Source organism: Phodopus roborovskii, unplaced genomic scaffold (assembly GCF_943737965.1).
Source record: "Phodopus roborovskii unplaced genomic scaffold, PHOROB, whole genome shotgun sequence".
Lineage (NCBI taxonomy): Eukaryota > Metazoa > Chordata > Mammalia > Rodentia > Cricetidae > Phodopus > Phodopus roborovskii.
The window spans coordinates 28,038,140-28,053,355 of NW_026126469.1; the positions used below are offsets into that span (position 1 = coordinate 28,038,140).

At 40.0% G+C, this 15,216-nt stretch overlaps 1 protein-coding gene across 1 annotated transcript in view; it reads right to left on the reverse strand.

Annotated features, from left to right (window-relative positions):
- Gramd1c (GRAM domain containing 1C) overlaps positions 1–15,216 on the reverse strand; it is a 76,146-nt gene that overhangs the window by 31,114 nt on the left and 29,816 nt on the right. Inside the window, exons 4-6 of the mRNA XM_051191519.1 lie at positions 14,879–14,982; positions 14,231–14,326; positions 12,669–12,749 (exon numbers count right to left, since the gene is read on the reverse strand). Of these exons, the coding sequence (XP_051047476.1) occupies positions 12,669–12,749; positions 14,231–14,326; positions 14,879–14,982 (281 nt within the window). The remainder of the gene's footprint in view (positions 1–12,668; positions 12,750–14,230; positions 14,327–14,878; positions 14,983–15,216) is intronic.

The following is a 15,216-nucleotide window of genomic DNA, read 5'->3' on the forward strand; positions in this document are numbered from 1 at the left end:
AGAAGTGTTTTAAAGTTAGGAAGCAGACTATAAAAATATTTAATGAGGTCAAATGTATGAATGAATGCCCTGATATTCCCTACAACAAATACCACTTCCTTCCGTCTCGAACCTCTGCCAGCAGCTACATACCCTTGATTTACTAGATGAGCTTCATTACATTTCATGGAACCAGGAGCTGAAAAGGAAAACTATGCTTTCCACCGCTGTTTGCCCAGACCAGATGACCAGACGACCACAAGAATGCTTTATGACAATTCAGATGTCATTATCCACATTTCAATATGTCAAAAAATATCCATCCAAATAAATACAATAAAGGAGTTGAGCTAATTTAAAAAAAAAAAAACAACAAGCCTCCTTGCTAAGAGCTGATCGTATTAACTCAAGAGTGGAAATCTCAGGTTGGCCAACTCTAACTGAAAATAACACATCAAGAAAATAGAAAATCTGTAATGTCCACTGTTTACTAGAGCTGTCTTCTTGGTGGATGAAGTCTTCTGAAGCAGAGCATCCAGGGAAGAAAAAATGCAAAGCCCACTGCTGACAGTTAAGGAACTACTGTCCTTGGTCCTAAAGGAACTTGACTTCTAGCCCAGAGATTCTGGGTGGACTCTTGTTTTCATAGCAATAGTTCATACTGTGAATTAGCTAAGTCTTCCAAAGGCATCATCTTTGAAACAGTTTTCATGTCATAAAAGGTGGTTAGATTTACCAAAAGAAGACTTTCTTTTTTTTTTTTTTTAGCACACTTGTGTTCAATTATTAACCGTCACAAAAAACTTTTTTTTAAATAATAAGCATTTCTAAATATAAAAACTAAATCAAACAACAAATCAGTGGTGACACTCGGCTTCCTAATGGTGAAAGGCAGGCAACTTGTGAGTAAAATACAAAAAATACAATGCTCTTCCTGTTAATTAGAAAGGTAATTTCAACATATATTTTAATCCATTAGTTAAATGTGAATACATAATTGGTTAAAGGAGAAGAAAACAAGACTCATTTAATTCATAGTGTTGTAGATTTGCTGGTTTTTAAAAAAACGACTATTTTTGCAAGGTTGTCCAGCTGTCACAAAAGCGTGGCTATTGATAGTCACACTGTTCAAACATACTCAGCCTGATATAGTCACAACTTTTTCAGTATTTAGCAGACAAACCTTGAGTGGGGGGGGAAAGAGACCCAAATATTACACGAAAGCTGACCACCTTACCAGCAAAGATGCGGATCCGGACTCAGCCAGCAGATATTTGAGCAAAATAAAGATGAACCAAGCAGTAATCCGATAGGACTCAAAGTCAGCGGATCAATTTCTGGCCCAGAAAGCTTTGTCTTCTAAGTATTCTACGAAATTTTTACCCACAGTAGAGCTTCCAAATTTGATCACTGCTAAGCAAAATCGCTACTTTGATTTTCTATTCTGATGTGAGTTACTTTGCCATATAAAAGCCAAATTCGAGTACAGTTGGAAGCCTGGGCTGTGGCTTCCGCAGTCAGAGAGCCAGCCCTCTTTCCCAGGGTCTGGTCGGAATGCTCCACTGAAGTCACACCTCACTCGACAGGTTCCTAAGCCACGCCTACTAGAGGAGGATAGGTAAACAGTGTTTTATTAAAGGGGCAGTTCCTGATTTCTTCTGTTCCACATATAGATTGGAAACCGGTTGCTAACGAAAAGATCTCTCGTGTGCTCTAATGGGAAATACCTACTGCAAAATTAGTTTAACCCCACTTGAAAACAAACAATGTTAAAACTTAAACATCCCCATGACAACACTTTTCAATTCAACTCAAGCAAGTCACTAGTATCTGTTCCTTTATCACTTACTGACTAGCATTCCCACCAGACTCTGCCTTCATAACCAGAGCAGATCCTATGCTCCAGAGTACATAGATGGAATTTCAGGGAGGAACAGGAAGGGCCGGCTGTTCGGGTAAAGCATTCAGCATGTCTTTCATCACTGAGAAGTTTAAGATGACATCTTGCTTACTCAATAATTCTTTCCCTTGAAAATATTTCTGGCTGAAGTTCACTCAGAATAACTTCCTGGCAGAGTCCCGGAACAAAGAATCTCATCTACCAATTCTAATTTCTACTGAGAAGATATGTTTTAAATGAACAATCACAACTTGCCCTAATTTCTACCAACTCACTCCATTTATTTAATCACCTGTACAGACAGGTCAAATGTCACTTGATTAACTACAAAGACCAGCTTTTCAGAATACTAAAGTCTTATGGCTTTGCCAGAATGACACTGAAGAATTTACCCACTCCCGTCAGTCGGCCTGGTGTGGTGGTACATACACACCTTTAATCCCGGCATTCGGGAAGCAGAGGCAGGTGGATCTCCCAGTCTACACAGGACATGGTGAGTTCCAGGACAGCCAGGGCTACATATTAGAAAGGCCTTACCTAAAAACAAAATAAAATAATAATTCCTATCCCTCTTGTGAAGGAGGGACACTGGAAACAAGCTTCCACTGAGAAACCTGGCTGCATTTGTACAAGGCTCTCATTGCTTGAAACTGTAGGGATGCACACTTCCTCTGCTGACCAAATAAATGTGAGAAAGTGTATCTGTAATTGGTATCTGTGTATCTCTTTCACTAACTACAAAACTCCTTAGAGAAAAAGAAACTTACTGGTAGGTTGAACATATCTAAATTTAATATGCTTAAAAGAGAAAAATAGAACACCCACCCCCCCCCCAAGAAAAAGATGGACCCTTAAAGAAGCCCAGGATGCAACAGGTAAGTAGAAGAGGAGTAGACATCAAAAAGGTTCAGGGAAATAATAGAGTTAAGAGAAAACTCCAGAAAGACTGACATCCTGGAGGCCAGGTGTTTCCTCACAGAGGAAGTAAGTAGAAAAAGGTGCCAAACACCACTGGAAGTCAAGTAAGATGAGCATGTGACAAATGCCAGCATCCTGAGAGCAGGGCCACCTGGCACTCAGGTCACTGTGACAAAAGTGTGTGTGCTCTGAGGCTGGAGGAAGAGCCGGGTCATGGAGAGCTCCATGTGCTAGGCTGAATCACAGGGCCTTTCCACTGTGGAACATAACCTTGTGGCTTAGTGCAGAAAAGAAAGGGTAGGGTGTTAGAATTGTGCTTCCAAATGACACTTCTACAACTCTACTCAGCAACCCCAAGGATAGATAGTCGAGTGTTAGAAGGAGCCATGTAGGTTAATAATGATTTTGATGATAGTAGACACGATTGGCAAAGAAGATATAAGAAATGAGGATTTGCCCAAGGTTCTGGCTTGAGTGACCGGGCTGAAGAAAGGTGGAGCAGTTTTGCCAACCAAAAAGGCCTGATGATGATGATGATGATGATGTTAATGAGGGAACAATACAGGAGTAAACATTGTCTTAGTTAGGGTTTTGTAGCTATAAAGAGACACCATGACTGTGGCAACTCTTACAAAGGAAAACATTTAACTGGATGGCTTACAGTTCAGACAGAGGTTCAATGCATTATCATCATGGTAGGACATGGTAGCATGCAGACAGACATGATGCTGGAGAAGGAGCTGAGAGTTCTACATCTTGAGCGACAGGCGGCGAAGGGAGACACTGTGTGCTACACTGGGCATAGCTTGAGCACAGGACACCTCAAAGCCCACGCCCAGTGACAAGGCCACATCTCTAATAGTGCCACTCCCTATGGGCCAAGCATTCAAAACATGAGCCTATGGGGGCATCCCTATTCTACCCACCACACATATTTTTACCCTTTAGGTTATCATGTAGCAAATATAATTAAAATTGCAATTTTGATTTTTTTTAATAAGGTAGGTTTAAAGCTGAGTGTGGTGGTGCATGCTTTTAATCCCAGGACTCTGGAGGCAGAGGCAGGCAGATCTCTGTGAGTTCAAGATGAGCCTGGTCTACAAAGCAAGTTCTAGGACAGCCAAAGCTGTTACACAGAGAAACCCTATCTCGAAAAACCAAAAAAAAAAAAAAAAAAAAAAAAAAACAAGGGTAGAAGGTAGGCTTAAATGCTGCATTTATAACATTTAGACTACTGCCAGTAGCCAGTATCACCAGAAAAGTAACTGAAGTACCACATAACTACCTGCGGAACAGCTTCAGGTTTGTCAGTGTGCTGGGCTTGGGCTCAGGTGAGCTGACCTTGGAGAGACATGCTCACGCCCTGTAGATGTTCTTTCAGCTGGAAATGCACTCCTGTATCCTGGGGACTCATTCCCTTCTAGAGATTGGAAATCTCCTGGCCTGCCCCTCAGAGGGAGCCCTTCAGTCCTCAGAAAGTCCATGATTAGCATGACTGAGCAAGGGGAGCTGTGGCTCTGAGTAACAATTTGCTGCCATTCATCTCTGTCTCGCCTCCTTATGGTTTGTACTTAGGAATCAAAATCTGCCTGTGTGCCTGCTCTTCTGTCCTATGTGCTTGGCCTTTGTCTGATGAGGCATCCATCAGGCTCATTTGTTCTGTCTTTATTTTTTATTATATTTTTTAATCTTACTTCTTTATTTATTTAGTGCTTTATTTTATTTTGGTTCATTAAGACAGGGGTTCTCTGTGTGGCCCTGGCTGTCCTGGAACTCGCTCTGTAGACCAGGCTGGCATCAAACTCAGAGATCTGCCTGCTTCTGCTTCCCAAGTGCTAAGAAATTGTAAAGATTTGGCATCTAAACAAGAAGTATCCCTAATTAATAAAACATTAGAATTCTTTTTGTTCAGGGGAAAAGCCAAGAATAGAGAAAACAAAAACAAAACAAAAAAGCTGTTTCAGGACCATTCAGGGTTCAACCAAAATTAGGTATTACCCAATCTGGCATACTGTAGAGAGGAAGGAGGTACAGTTGACACTGATTCTGACCTATATGTAGGGCCTAACAGGTGGAGACTGTGTGGCGTAAGTAGAGATGGTTGTCACTAGCTATGTGGTAATACTGAGCTTTGTCACTGGATATATGACAGTGAATAAGATAGACAAGGCCTTTGCCCTCTAAATGTTTATAGCCCACACAAAGGGAATGAAAACCAAGAGTTGTAATTGTCGTGCGTGTTATAAAGGAGAAATGGAAAATGGGGAAAAAAAAAGATGAAGGCTACGTCAGATTTATTAAGGACAGAGAGTGCAAATTGCAGGCAGAACATGTTTGAAGACTACTGCACACTCAAAAAAAGTAGGACATTTAAGAGGAGACGTTGAAACATATGAACCATAGCCAGAGAGGTGTGCTGGACCCAGAATATGCAGTCCCTATGTAAACTTTTGGGCATGCCAGGCAGTGGTAGTGCATGACTTTAATCCCAGCACTCAGGAGGCAGAGACAGGCAGATCTCTGTGAGTTCGAGACCAGCCTGGTCTACATAGCAAGTTCGAGGACAGGCTCCAAATGCTACAGAGAAACCCTGTCTTGAGAAACAAAAAGAAACAAACAAACAAAAACTTTAGGGGCAACAATTGTTAAATAAGAAACAAGAACTAGTTCCTATTACCACAAAATAAAATAAAATAAAAAGTAACAAGAAAAGCCAATCTCAGGCACATATTTTACAAGTACAACTTTGGCTGTGGTATTGTTGAAGGTTGGACAAACTGTCTGGAAAGGGCCATATAGTAAATATACGCTTGGTGAGCCATATGGTCTCTGTTGCAATTGCTCAGCTGCTGGTGTCATGTGAAAACATAAACAAATGAGAATGGCTGCATTCCAATAAAACTTTATTTATGGGCACTGAACTTAGAATTTCATGTAATTGACAAGTTTCAGGAAGAGTTATTCTTTTGTGGGGTGTGTGTGTGTATGTGTGCGTGTGCGCGTGTGTGTTTAGTCATTTAAAAATGTAAATCAGCTGGGCATGGTGGCATTTGGAAGGCAAAAGCAGGAGGACTACAAGTTCAAGGTCAACCTGATCTGCAAAGTGAGCCACTGTCTCAGAAGCCAAACCAAAAGGGCACAAGAGATAGGACTGGCTGACTGGCTCCAGTATGGGAGGTGAGCTGGTTTAAACAGGCAAATGAGCTGAAGAGAGGGTGGAGAAGAGCCTAGGCCTTATCTTGAACTATGTTTGCATGGTTCATGACAAAAGTCTGAGACAGCACTGATTGTATCACAGATTGGTGCTGCTACCATCATCTGGCTCCAGAGTCCCAGGAACTCAGTGTGCTGTTTAGCCATGCTAAGCGGGGCTAGGTGCAAAGGCTGTAGAAACTGAAGGGCCATAAATCACTTCCAAAAATGAGCAGGTTGACAGATAAACATGCATATATATTAAAGACTCCCTCCTATCATGAGTTAATGCTAGACATATACCATCATTCCAGATGTAGTGTAACAAGTCTCGAGTTGGAAAAAATAGTTCTATTAAAAATATTTTTCTTCTTTCTTTCAATGAGATCTCATGTAACCAGCCCAGGTTGATCTAGAATTTCCTATGCAGCTCAGGATGACCATGAACTTCTGATCCTTCTATTTATGTGTTCCAGTGCTGGGATTACAGGGACTCTGTACACTGTGCATATCAGGCAAGCCTTCTGCTAACTGAGTTACACCCTCACTCTACAAACATTTTTGTTCAAAGGCACTAGTATGGATCTAGCTCTTTCCCTCTTCTGTGGATTTTACTGAAAAAGTAAATGAAACAAATGCAAAAGCATGCTGCTTAAAATATAATTTGGTCAAATAAAAATGTTTCTTTAAGTCAGGAAAAGTGGTGCACACCTTTAATTCCAGCACTCGGGAGCCAGAGACTGGTGGATCTCTGTGAGTTCAAGGACAGCCTGGTGTATATAGTGAGTTCCTGGACAGCCAGGGCTAGGTAGAAAGACCCCATCTCAAAACAAAAAACAAACAAACAAATAAAAAACCAAAATCTTTCTTCTAAATCAATTTGTTTTTAGAGTTTTTTTTTATTTAAAAAAAGAAAAAAATATGTATTTATATTAAGGTATTTTTCTTTGTTTTTTAGAGTATCACACAAAATCAAGAAATCGAGAGCCAGGTGTCATAGCATACATCTTTATTATCAACACTTGGGAAGCAGAGGTAGGAAGGTCTCTGAGTTCTAGGTCAGCCTGGTCTACAGTGAATCAAGCCAGGCAAAATTACATAGTAAGTCCCTACATCAATAAAAAGAAACTAAATTTAGCTAATGTGCCTTTTATCAATCTAAAAAACAAAAATAAACAAAAAATTGAAAGCAAGTTCCAGTAATTTAGTTAGGGTTTCTATTGCTGTGATAATGACCATGGCCAAATCAACTTGGGGAGGAAAGAGTTGATTTCATCATAGAGCTCTCAGGTCACACCTGGTGACATCAGTCAGGGACAGAGGAGCCTGGAAGAAGGACCTGAAGCAGAGACCGCGGAGGAACTGTTCTTACTGGCTTGCTCCCACCAGCCTGCTTGGTTTCTTTTCTTGTACTCCCAAGGGCCACCTGCCCAGTGATGGCACTGCCCCCAGTGAGCTAGACCCTCCCAAATCAATCCTTAATCAAGAAAATACACACACACACTTGCCTATAAGACAATCTGATGGAGACAGTTTCTCAATTAACATTCCCTCTTCCAAGATATGTCTAGGTTTGTCAAGTTGACAATAACCAACCAACCACTCCTAGCATGGCGATAGGTGACCATAATTCTTTATGATTCCAGCACTTGAGGAGACAGAGGCAGAAGGATTGCAATTTCAAGGTTAGTCTGGGCTACATAGCAGTGTCTAGTCTAAAAGCAGGAAGGAATGCAGGGAAGGTTCTAGAAGTCAAGTGGGGCCTGTAAAATATCAACACTATACCTGTTACCCAGCGTTGTGCCTAGCATCTATTAACTTCATTCATGGTCGTTACCATTATTGTTTAGTATTTTTTTATTGTTGATTTTCAAAATTCACTAATGAAACACAGAAAGGTAGCTTTCTGTTTTTCTAGTTTGTTCTCTCCGTCTCTCTATGCTTCACTCCCCCAGTGCCCAAATCAAACCTAAGGCCCTGTTAAAGCCAGGTACTCTGGCACTAAGCTATGTCTTCCGCCCCACCTTTTTAGTTTTGTGTGTGTGTGGGAGTGTGGGGCTGTGTGTGTGTGTGTGTGTGACAATCATGCATATGCGTGAGCTTGCCTGTGCAGGCATGTCTGCAGGATAGTTGTTGATATTGGAATGTCCTCCTCAACTACTTACTCACCATATACATACATACACACACACATACATTTTTTTTTTTTTTTTTTTTTTGAGCCAGAGTCTGTCAGTGAACCTGGAGTTCACTGGTTCAGCAAGACTGGCTCTGACCAGCAAGTCCCAGGGTGCCCCTATCTCTGCCTCCTCAGCAATGGGATTCTAGGTGAGCAGTGTACACCTGTGTTTATCTGGGTACTGAAGGTCCAAAACTGCGTCCTCATCCTTGCATAGCGAGTACTTTACTCATTGAACCCTCTCCTTGGCCCTACTTCTAGTTTCTATTCTAGGGAACTTCTACAGTTGGAAAGATGGCTTAGTGGTTAGATGCACTTAACTGCTCTTGCACAGTGACTAGATTTAGTTTCCATCACCCATGGTAGTTCACAACTGCCTGTACCTCCATTTCCAGGGAATCTGATATCCTCTTCCGGCCCCCACAGTTCCTGCACACTCATAAATCACATACATTCATGCAGAGGCAAATAAATTTTAGAAAATAAACCTTTTAAAAAAGAGAGACTCTACAAGCTAGAGAGATGGCTCAGCAGTTAAGAGCATTGGCTGTTCTTACTGAGGAGCCAGATGTGATTCCCAACACCTACATGGCAACTCACAACCACCTGTAGCTCCAGTTCCAAGGGATCTGGTACCCTCTTCTAGTCCCCAAGGGCACCAGGCATGCATGTGGTGCACACAGACATATGTTCAGGCAAAACACCCATACACTTAAAATAAAATAATATTTTTGAGAGATTCTAGTTAGGACAGTTTCAAGTAGTACTTAAAATATATGTTTAAACATTGTTTCTTGTCTCATTACAGAGCAGGAATGGCCACTATTGTTATTAAATAAGAGCTAATGCCTACTTGAAATAGTGTTACATGTCTAGTGCTAAAGACAGTGGTTTGACAAGCTCAAGTAATACGAAGATGGTAGTTCTTCACACATGTGAACCAAGAACACATAAGTCATCATACACACACACACACACACACACACACACACACACACACACACAATAAGTAAACAATAAATGTTAAACTTTTAAAATGGTCTTTTTTCACTTATAAGTTCAGTCACTTCAGTCTTAGCTCCAGGTTTGTTTTGCTTCCTATTTCTTTGCTTTGATGAGACAGTGTCTTCATAACGTACCCCAGGCTGGCCTTGAACTCTGGAATCTCCTGCTCCAGCACCCTCAGTATCAGAATCATAGGCATGCACCACTACTCTATCTCCTCTCCTCTTGATAGATCGAGTAAAGTTTGTTGATTTTTAAAATATTTTCCCAAGAAAACTTTTCATTCTATGGATGGCCATTTCACTATTCTCTGTTTTATTCGTTTCTGCCCCCATGTTTATATTTCTTTGATTCTGCTCTTATGGAGTTTATATGCTCTCCTTTTTCTAATTTCATAAAGCCTAAAGTAGGTTATTGATTCAAGATCAGCCTTTTTAAATCTATAACAAGTGTTCACAGTTATAATTTCCCTTCTAAATGCTGCTTTAGCTGTGTCCCATGAGATTTGGTATAGTTTTGTTTTCATTTAGCTTGTGAAAGGAGTTTTTTCTTAATTTCCCTTGTGATTTCTTCTTTTCCCCAGTGGCTCTTTAGGAATGTTCTATTTAACTTTCACTTTCTAGTGAACCTCTGGTTCCTAATTTCATTCCACTGTGATCAGAGAATACATTTTCCATTACTTTAGTTCTTTTGACTGTATTGAGGCTTGTTGTATAATCCAGTATTATGGTCTGTTCTGGAGAATATACATAAGCCTTTGAGAAAAATGTATATCTGCTGTTGTTAGGTAGATCTCATAGGTGTTCTTTGGTCCTAGTTAGTTTGTAGTGTTCTTCTGTTTACTGTGGAATTCTGCCCAGTTGTTCCCATCATTGAACGAGGAGTTTTTGAATTCAGCTATTATTGCTAAATTGTTTATTCCTTCCATCAATTCTGTAAATTTTTTCTTTATACACTTTAGGGCTCTGTTACTAGGTACATATGCCCTTATGATTTTTATGAATTATAGATAATTTGGCCCTTCTACCAATACAAAGGCACTTCTGTCTTTCCACTTTAGTTTTAAAGTACCTTGATGGGGGAATGTCCTTCTATATATATGTTTCTCTTACTGGTTGATGAGTAAAACACTGATTGGCCAATAGCCAGACAGGAAGTATAGGCAAGATTTTGAGACGAGGAGAATTCTGGGGAGAGGAAGAGAGTGGCTGCCAGAAAGAGACTCCATTTAGAGACTTTGGAAGATAGGATTTGCCAGGCATTCTCTGGTAAGATAAGGCCATGTAGAAATACATAGATTAGTAGTTATTGGTTAATAATTAAGAGAAAACTAGCCAGTAAGAAAACATAGCCCTCGGCCAACAGTTTCATAATTATTATAGCGTCATGTATTTATTTGGGGCAAGGCGGCTGCAGGACCAGGAAGAAACCTCCATCTTTACTACCTTGTCAGGTATTACTTGTCAACATTGTTCTCTGTTTGCATGTAATATTATTTCCTTCTTTCGCTTACAAAGTATTTGTTCTTTGAATTTAATTAACACATAGTTAAATTGTGTATTTGGTTGTATTCCTTTAGTCTTTGGATCTTGATTGTACTGTTGTTTCCTTTATAGGTATATAAGAATTTGTGCATTATCTAGTAAAATCATTTTAGGAAGTGTACTGGCCAGTTTTGTGTCAATTTAACACAAGCTAGAGACATCAGAGAGGAAGGGGCCTCAGTTGAGAGAATACCCCCCCTAAGATCCAGCTGTAGATAAACCTGTAGGGCATTTTCTTAATTAGTGATTGGTGGGCAAGGTCCCAGCCTACTGTGGGTGGTACCATCTCTGGACTGGTGATCCTGGTTTCTACAAGAAAGCAGGCTGAGCAAGCCATGAAGAGCAAGTCAGTAAGCAACATCCCTCCATAGCCTCTGCATCAATTCTGCCTCTAAGTTCCTGCCCTGCTTGAGTCCCTGTCCTGACTTTCTTTGATAATGAACTGTGATGTGGACCTGTAAGTTGAATAAATCCTTTCCCCCCCAAGTTGCTTTGATCATGGTGTTTCATCACAGGAATTGAAACTCTGAGTGTATTTTGTTTATCAAATGTGTTCCAATATTGACTTCTGTGTTAAACACATATCTATTTTCTAGCTATCATTTTACTTCCATTAGTGCTTCTTTTACTAATGTTTTCTTGGTCAGTATCCAAGGGATTTCAATTATCACATTAACACAACTATAGGGATGAGGATGGAGCTCACTGGTACATAGGGGAAGCTCTAGATTCAACCACAGGAACAATTAAGAGTCTGGGAAGACGGCTCAGTAGATAAAAAATGCTTGCTGGATGAGTATGAGAACCAAGTTTGAATCCCAAGCACCCCCACAAAATGCCAGAAATGGCTGCACATACCTACAGCTCCAGTCCTGGGAGATGGAGACAGACATACATCTCTGTGCTGACCAGCCAGCCTAACCACAACAGTCAACTTCTGGAGCAGTGAAAGCAGTGAGGTGGCTAAGGAAGGTATCAGACATCCCCCTCAGGCCTCTGCATGCATACATTTTTATGCATGCACCCACTACAAAAACCCTTTTTAATAAAAATCTGCTAATTCACATTTTTATTACATTTAGTTATTTTTTTAATTCAGGGCAACAGGCTTAGCAGCAAGTGACCAGTTTTTAAATTTTCTTCCTTCCTTTCTTTCTATCCTTTTCTTTTTATTGGGTGTTGGGTAGTGTCTTTTTGATCAAGTGTCACTATGTAGCTCTAGCTGTCCTGGAACTTTATCTGTAGACCAGGCTGGCCTGAAACTCACAGAGATCCTCTTGCCTCTGCCCATTGAGTGCTGGGATTAAAAATGTGTGCCATCATACCCAACTCTTCAATTTTTTTTTAAAGTGTAAGAAATAACCCCAAAATAACTATAGATCTTTTCCTTTAAGAACCTGAATAGCTAGCTGGATGGTGGTAGCACACACCTTTTATCCCATCACTCAGGAGGCAGAGGCAGAGGCAGGAGATTGCTATCATGTATCCTCTACAAAGAATATCTATTGATTAAACTGAGCATGGTGGGCCATGCCTTTAATCCTCAGGGGGTAGAGGTGGGAGGATCTCTGAGTTCAAGTCCAGCCTGGTCTACAGTGCGAGTCCCAGGACAGCCAGAGCTAACACAGGTGCCCCCCCCAAATATATATATATATATATATATATATATATATATATATATTTATATATTGAGAGGTCTCAGCTTAATGCATTGAAAAATCTGTCTGTGAAAATATTAATACCCAACTCTATGATCTCTATAAATTCAAGCTAGTTCCAGGACAGCCAGGACTAATTACACAGAGAAACCCTGTCTTAAAGAACAAACATAAAACAAAACAAAAAAAAGTTAGACTCTTGGAAATAAGAAAGGATCTATACAAATTCTACTTAGGTACACATTAGCCCCTAGTGTGCCTTCTTACAACATGCCTCTGGAATGAACACTTACCTTATCTAATAATACATTCTGCCACAACCTAAATATGCTTAGATAACTTCTGTCTCTGGCACCGAAAGACGTAAAGAAAAACTGCAAAGAAAAATAAGGAGATGAATTAAGCACTGTGAAAATTACAGACACACACACACACATTTGATAAACAAAATACACTTAGTATTTTAGGTTTTCTACTGTTGTGACGAAGCACCATGATCAAAGCAACTTATCATTGAGGAAAGGGTTTATTCAGCTTGTGCTTTCCACGTCGAAGTTCTATTGGGAAGAGCATGGGGTCCTGTTGACTAAAACCAATCACTACCCACTCACCATGCTGTTTTCACTTACCTCTGTGTTAAAGGAAAAACAAAGAATTGTTGCATAAATGAGATTTCTTCATAAACCCTACTCTGTAAAGTAGTATAAAACACAATGTTGTTCCTGTTTTCTAGGGAAATGAGATAAAACTAGGCAGCTGTTTGTGTTTATCCTAACTTTATCAAATTAATATAAGTAAATTTATAGAAAAAAAATGACAGCTTTTTATTCTGAACTTTGCAATATGAGCCTGTCAGTTGAGCCACATATAAACCAAGAATACAAGTGGATTTCAGAACTGTATATATTAACAATATGAATTTAAGTTACACAATGTTTTCAAGTGTTAAAAATACTCCAAAAATGTTGGATCTCTGAACATAAAACACTCAAGTTAAATTCCAAGGCCTCTGATATTATAGAAAACGATAGAATGTTCCATCTGTAATTCTCCGTCTGTTTTCAGCCCTATAGGTTTCTCTACATTTAGCTATTTTTGTAAAGTCATATGTTTAAAGTTGACTTCGATGAGAAAATGCAGCAAGAGGAATCCTTGAATGGAGTATCCCATTGGGTCATCTCTTCCATTGGCCTTGTCAGTGACCACCTATCACAGAGGCAGAGTGCTTATCTACAGGGAGGAGAAAGCTAGTTCTATCCTGGAGTGACTAAGAAAATTTCACACAATGAGTTGGGTATTAATATTTTCACAGACAGATTTTTCAATGCATTAAGCTGAGACCTCTCAATCAATATATATATTTGGGTGGGGGGCACGTCAAGACATGTTTTCTCTGTGTTAGCCCTGGCTGTCCTGGGACTCCCACTGTAGACTAGGCTGGACTTGAACTCAGAGATCCTCCCACCTCTACCCCCTGAGGATTAAAGGCATGACCCACCACGCTCAGTTAATCAATAGATATTCTTTGTAGAGGATACATGACAGCAATCTCCAGTATTGTATACACAACCTGTCTTTTGAATTTCTTTATTTTAATTAGCATGCAAAGAAATGGATTTAATTGTGACAATTTCATACATGAATAATTACCTTTTGTCTTAGTCGTCTCCCACTGTCCATTCACATCTCCCTCCTGCCCTCTTTCTCCTATGCAAATAGTAACCATTTAAACATAGAGGAACCTGGTATTGAATGTCCCATGTCTCCACAAGACCCTATAGCTTCAGTGACTATCAGCGTGAGTGAGACAGGTTCTCCCTGTTATTAATACAGCAACGACAGAGAAGTCCCTCACCTTTTCGCCCTCTGTGATGATCTGGATAGCATTTGGGATGAGTCTAGCAGTCTTCTCCTTGGTCATAAAGGTTATATTCTTTAAAGCAATGGAAATCTAAACATACACACACATACAAAAATACTTTTTAAGAACTGAAATGTGTATTTTCAGAAGCATATACAACCCTAAATACCAAGTGTTACCTCCATCTAATCCAGAGTATTAGCAGGCTGAAAGGCCTGCTTTAAGAGTTCACAAGTCCATGTTCTGTTCTCTATGAAAGTCGAGGGCAGCATTAGGACACACTCCCTTCAGCATTCTGCCCATAGAGCCCAGGATCTAATGTTAGGGCTGGGTGGGAAAGACACATGGGAGTTCAGGCTCCACATCTGTGCTCTACACAATGTAGACAGTTTGTCAAGTAACCATGACTTTGGCAGTCAAGCCCTTCCAACCTATTTGTAGTAAGTACAAATGGGGTATTGAAATTAGGAAAATACATTGCACATTTACACATGTATAAACACGTTATGCTTATATAAATATATACAAATACATATGATTTCACTTTGGAATCATCCTCAATACACTGCTTTTAAGAGTACTGTGTGTATTTCTGACTATGCAATTATTTCTATGAACAAATCAAATGCAAACATATCTTACTGTAGTTTCCCATCTGAAGATGTTGCTATAGAAACACAGCCAGTTTTCTGAAAGGTACAGCCTCCCCTGAAGCAAAATATCCCTCTGAAGGGCACAAGCATAATCTATACAGACAAAAATGAGAAGGTTATTCACAAAAATATGACAACTGTATAAACCTTATACTACTTTAGCCCCTGCCCCCCCCCCATTCTGTCTTTTGAGGCTGGCCTTGCACTCACAGAGATCTGTCTGCCCTGCCTCCTGAATACTGGGATTAAAGGCATATGCCACCATCACCCCAATCGGATCTTTGGATTTTTTTTTTAAGAACACTTATTCAGGGAAGTCGTTCCCTG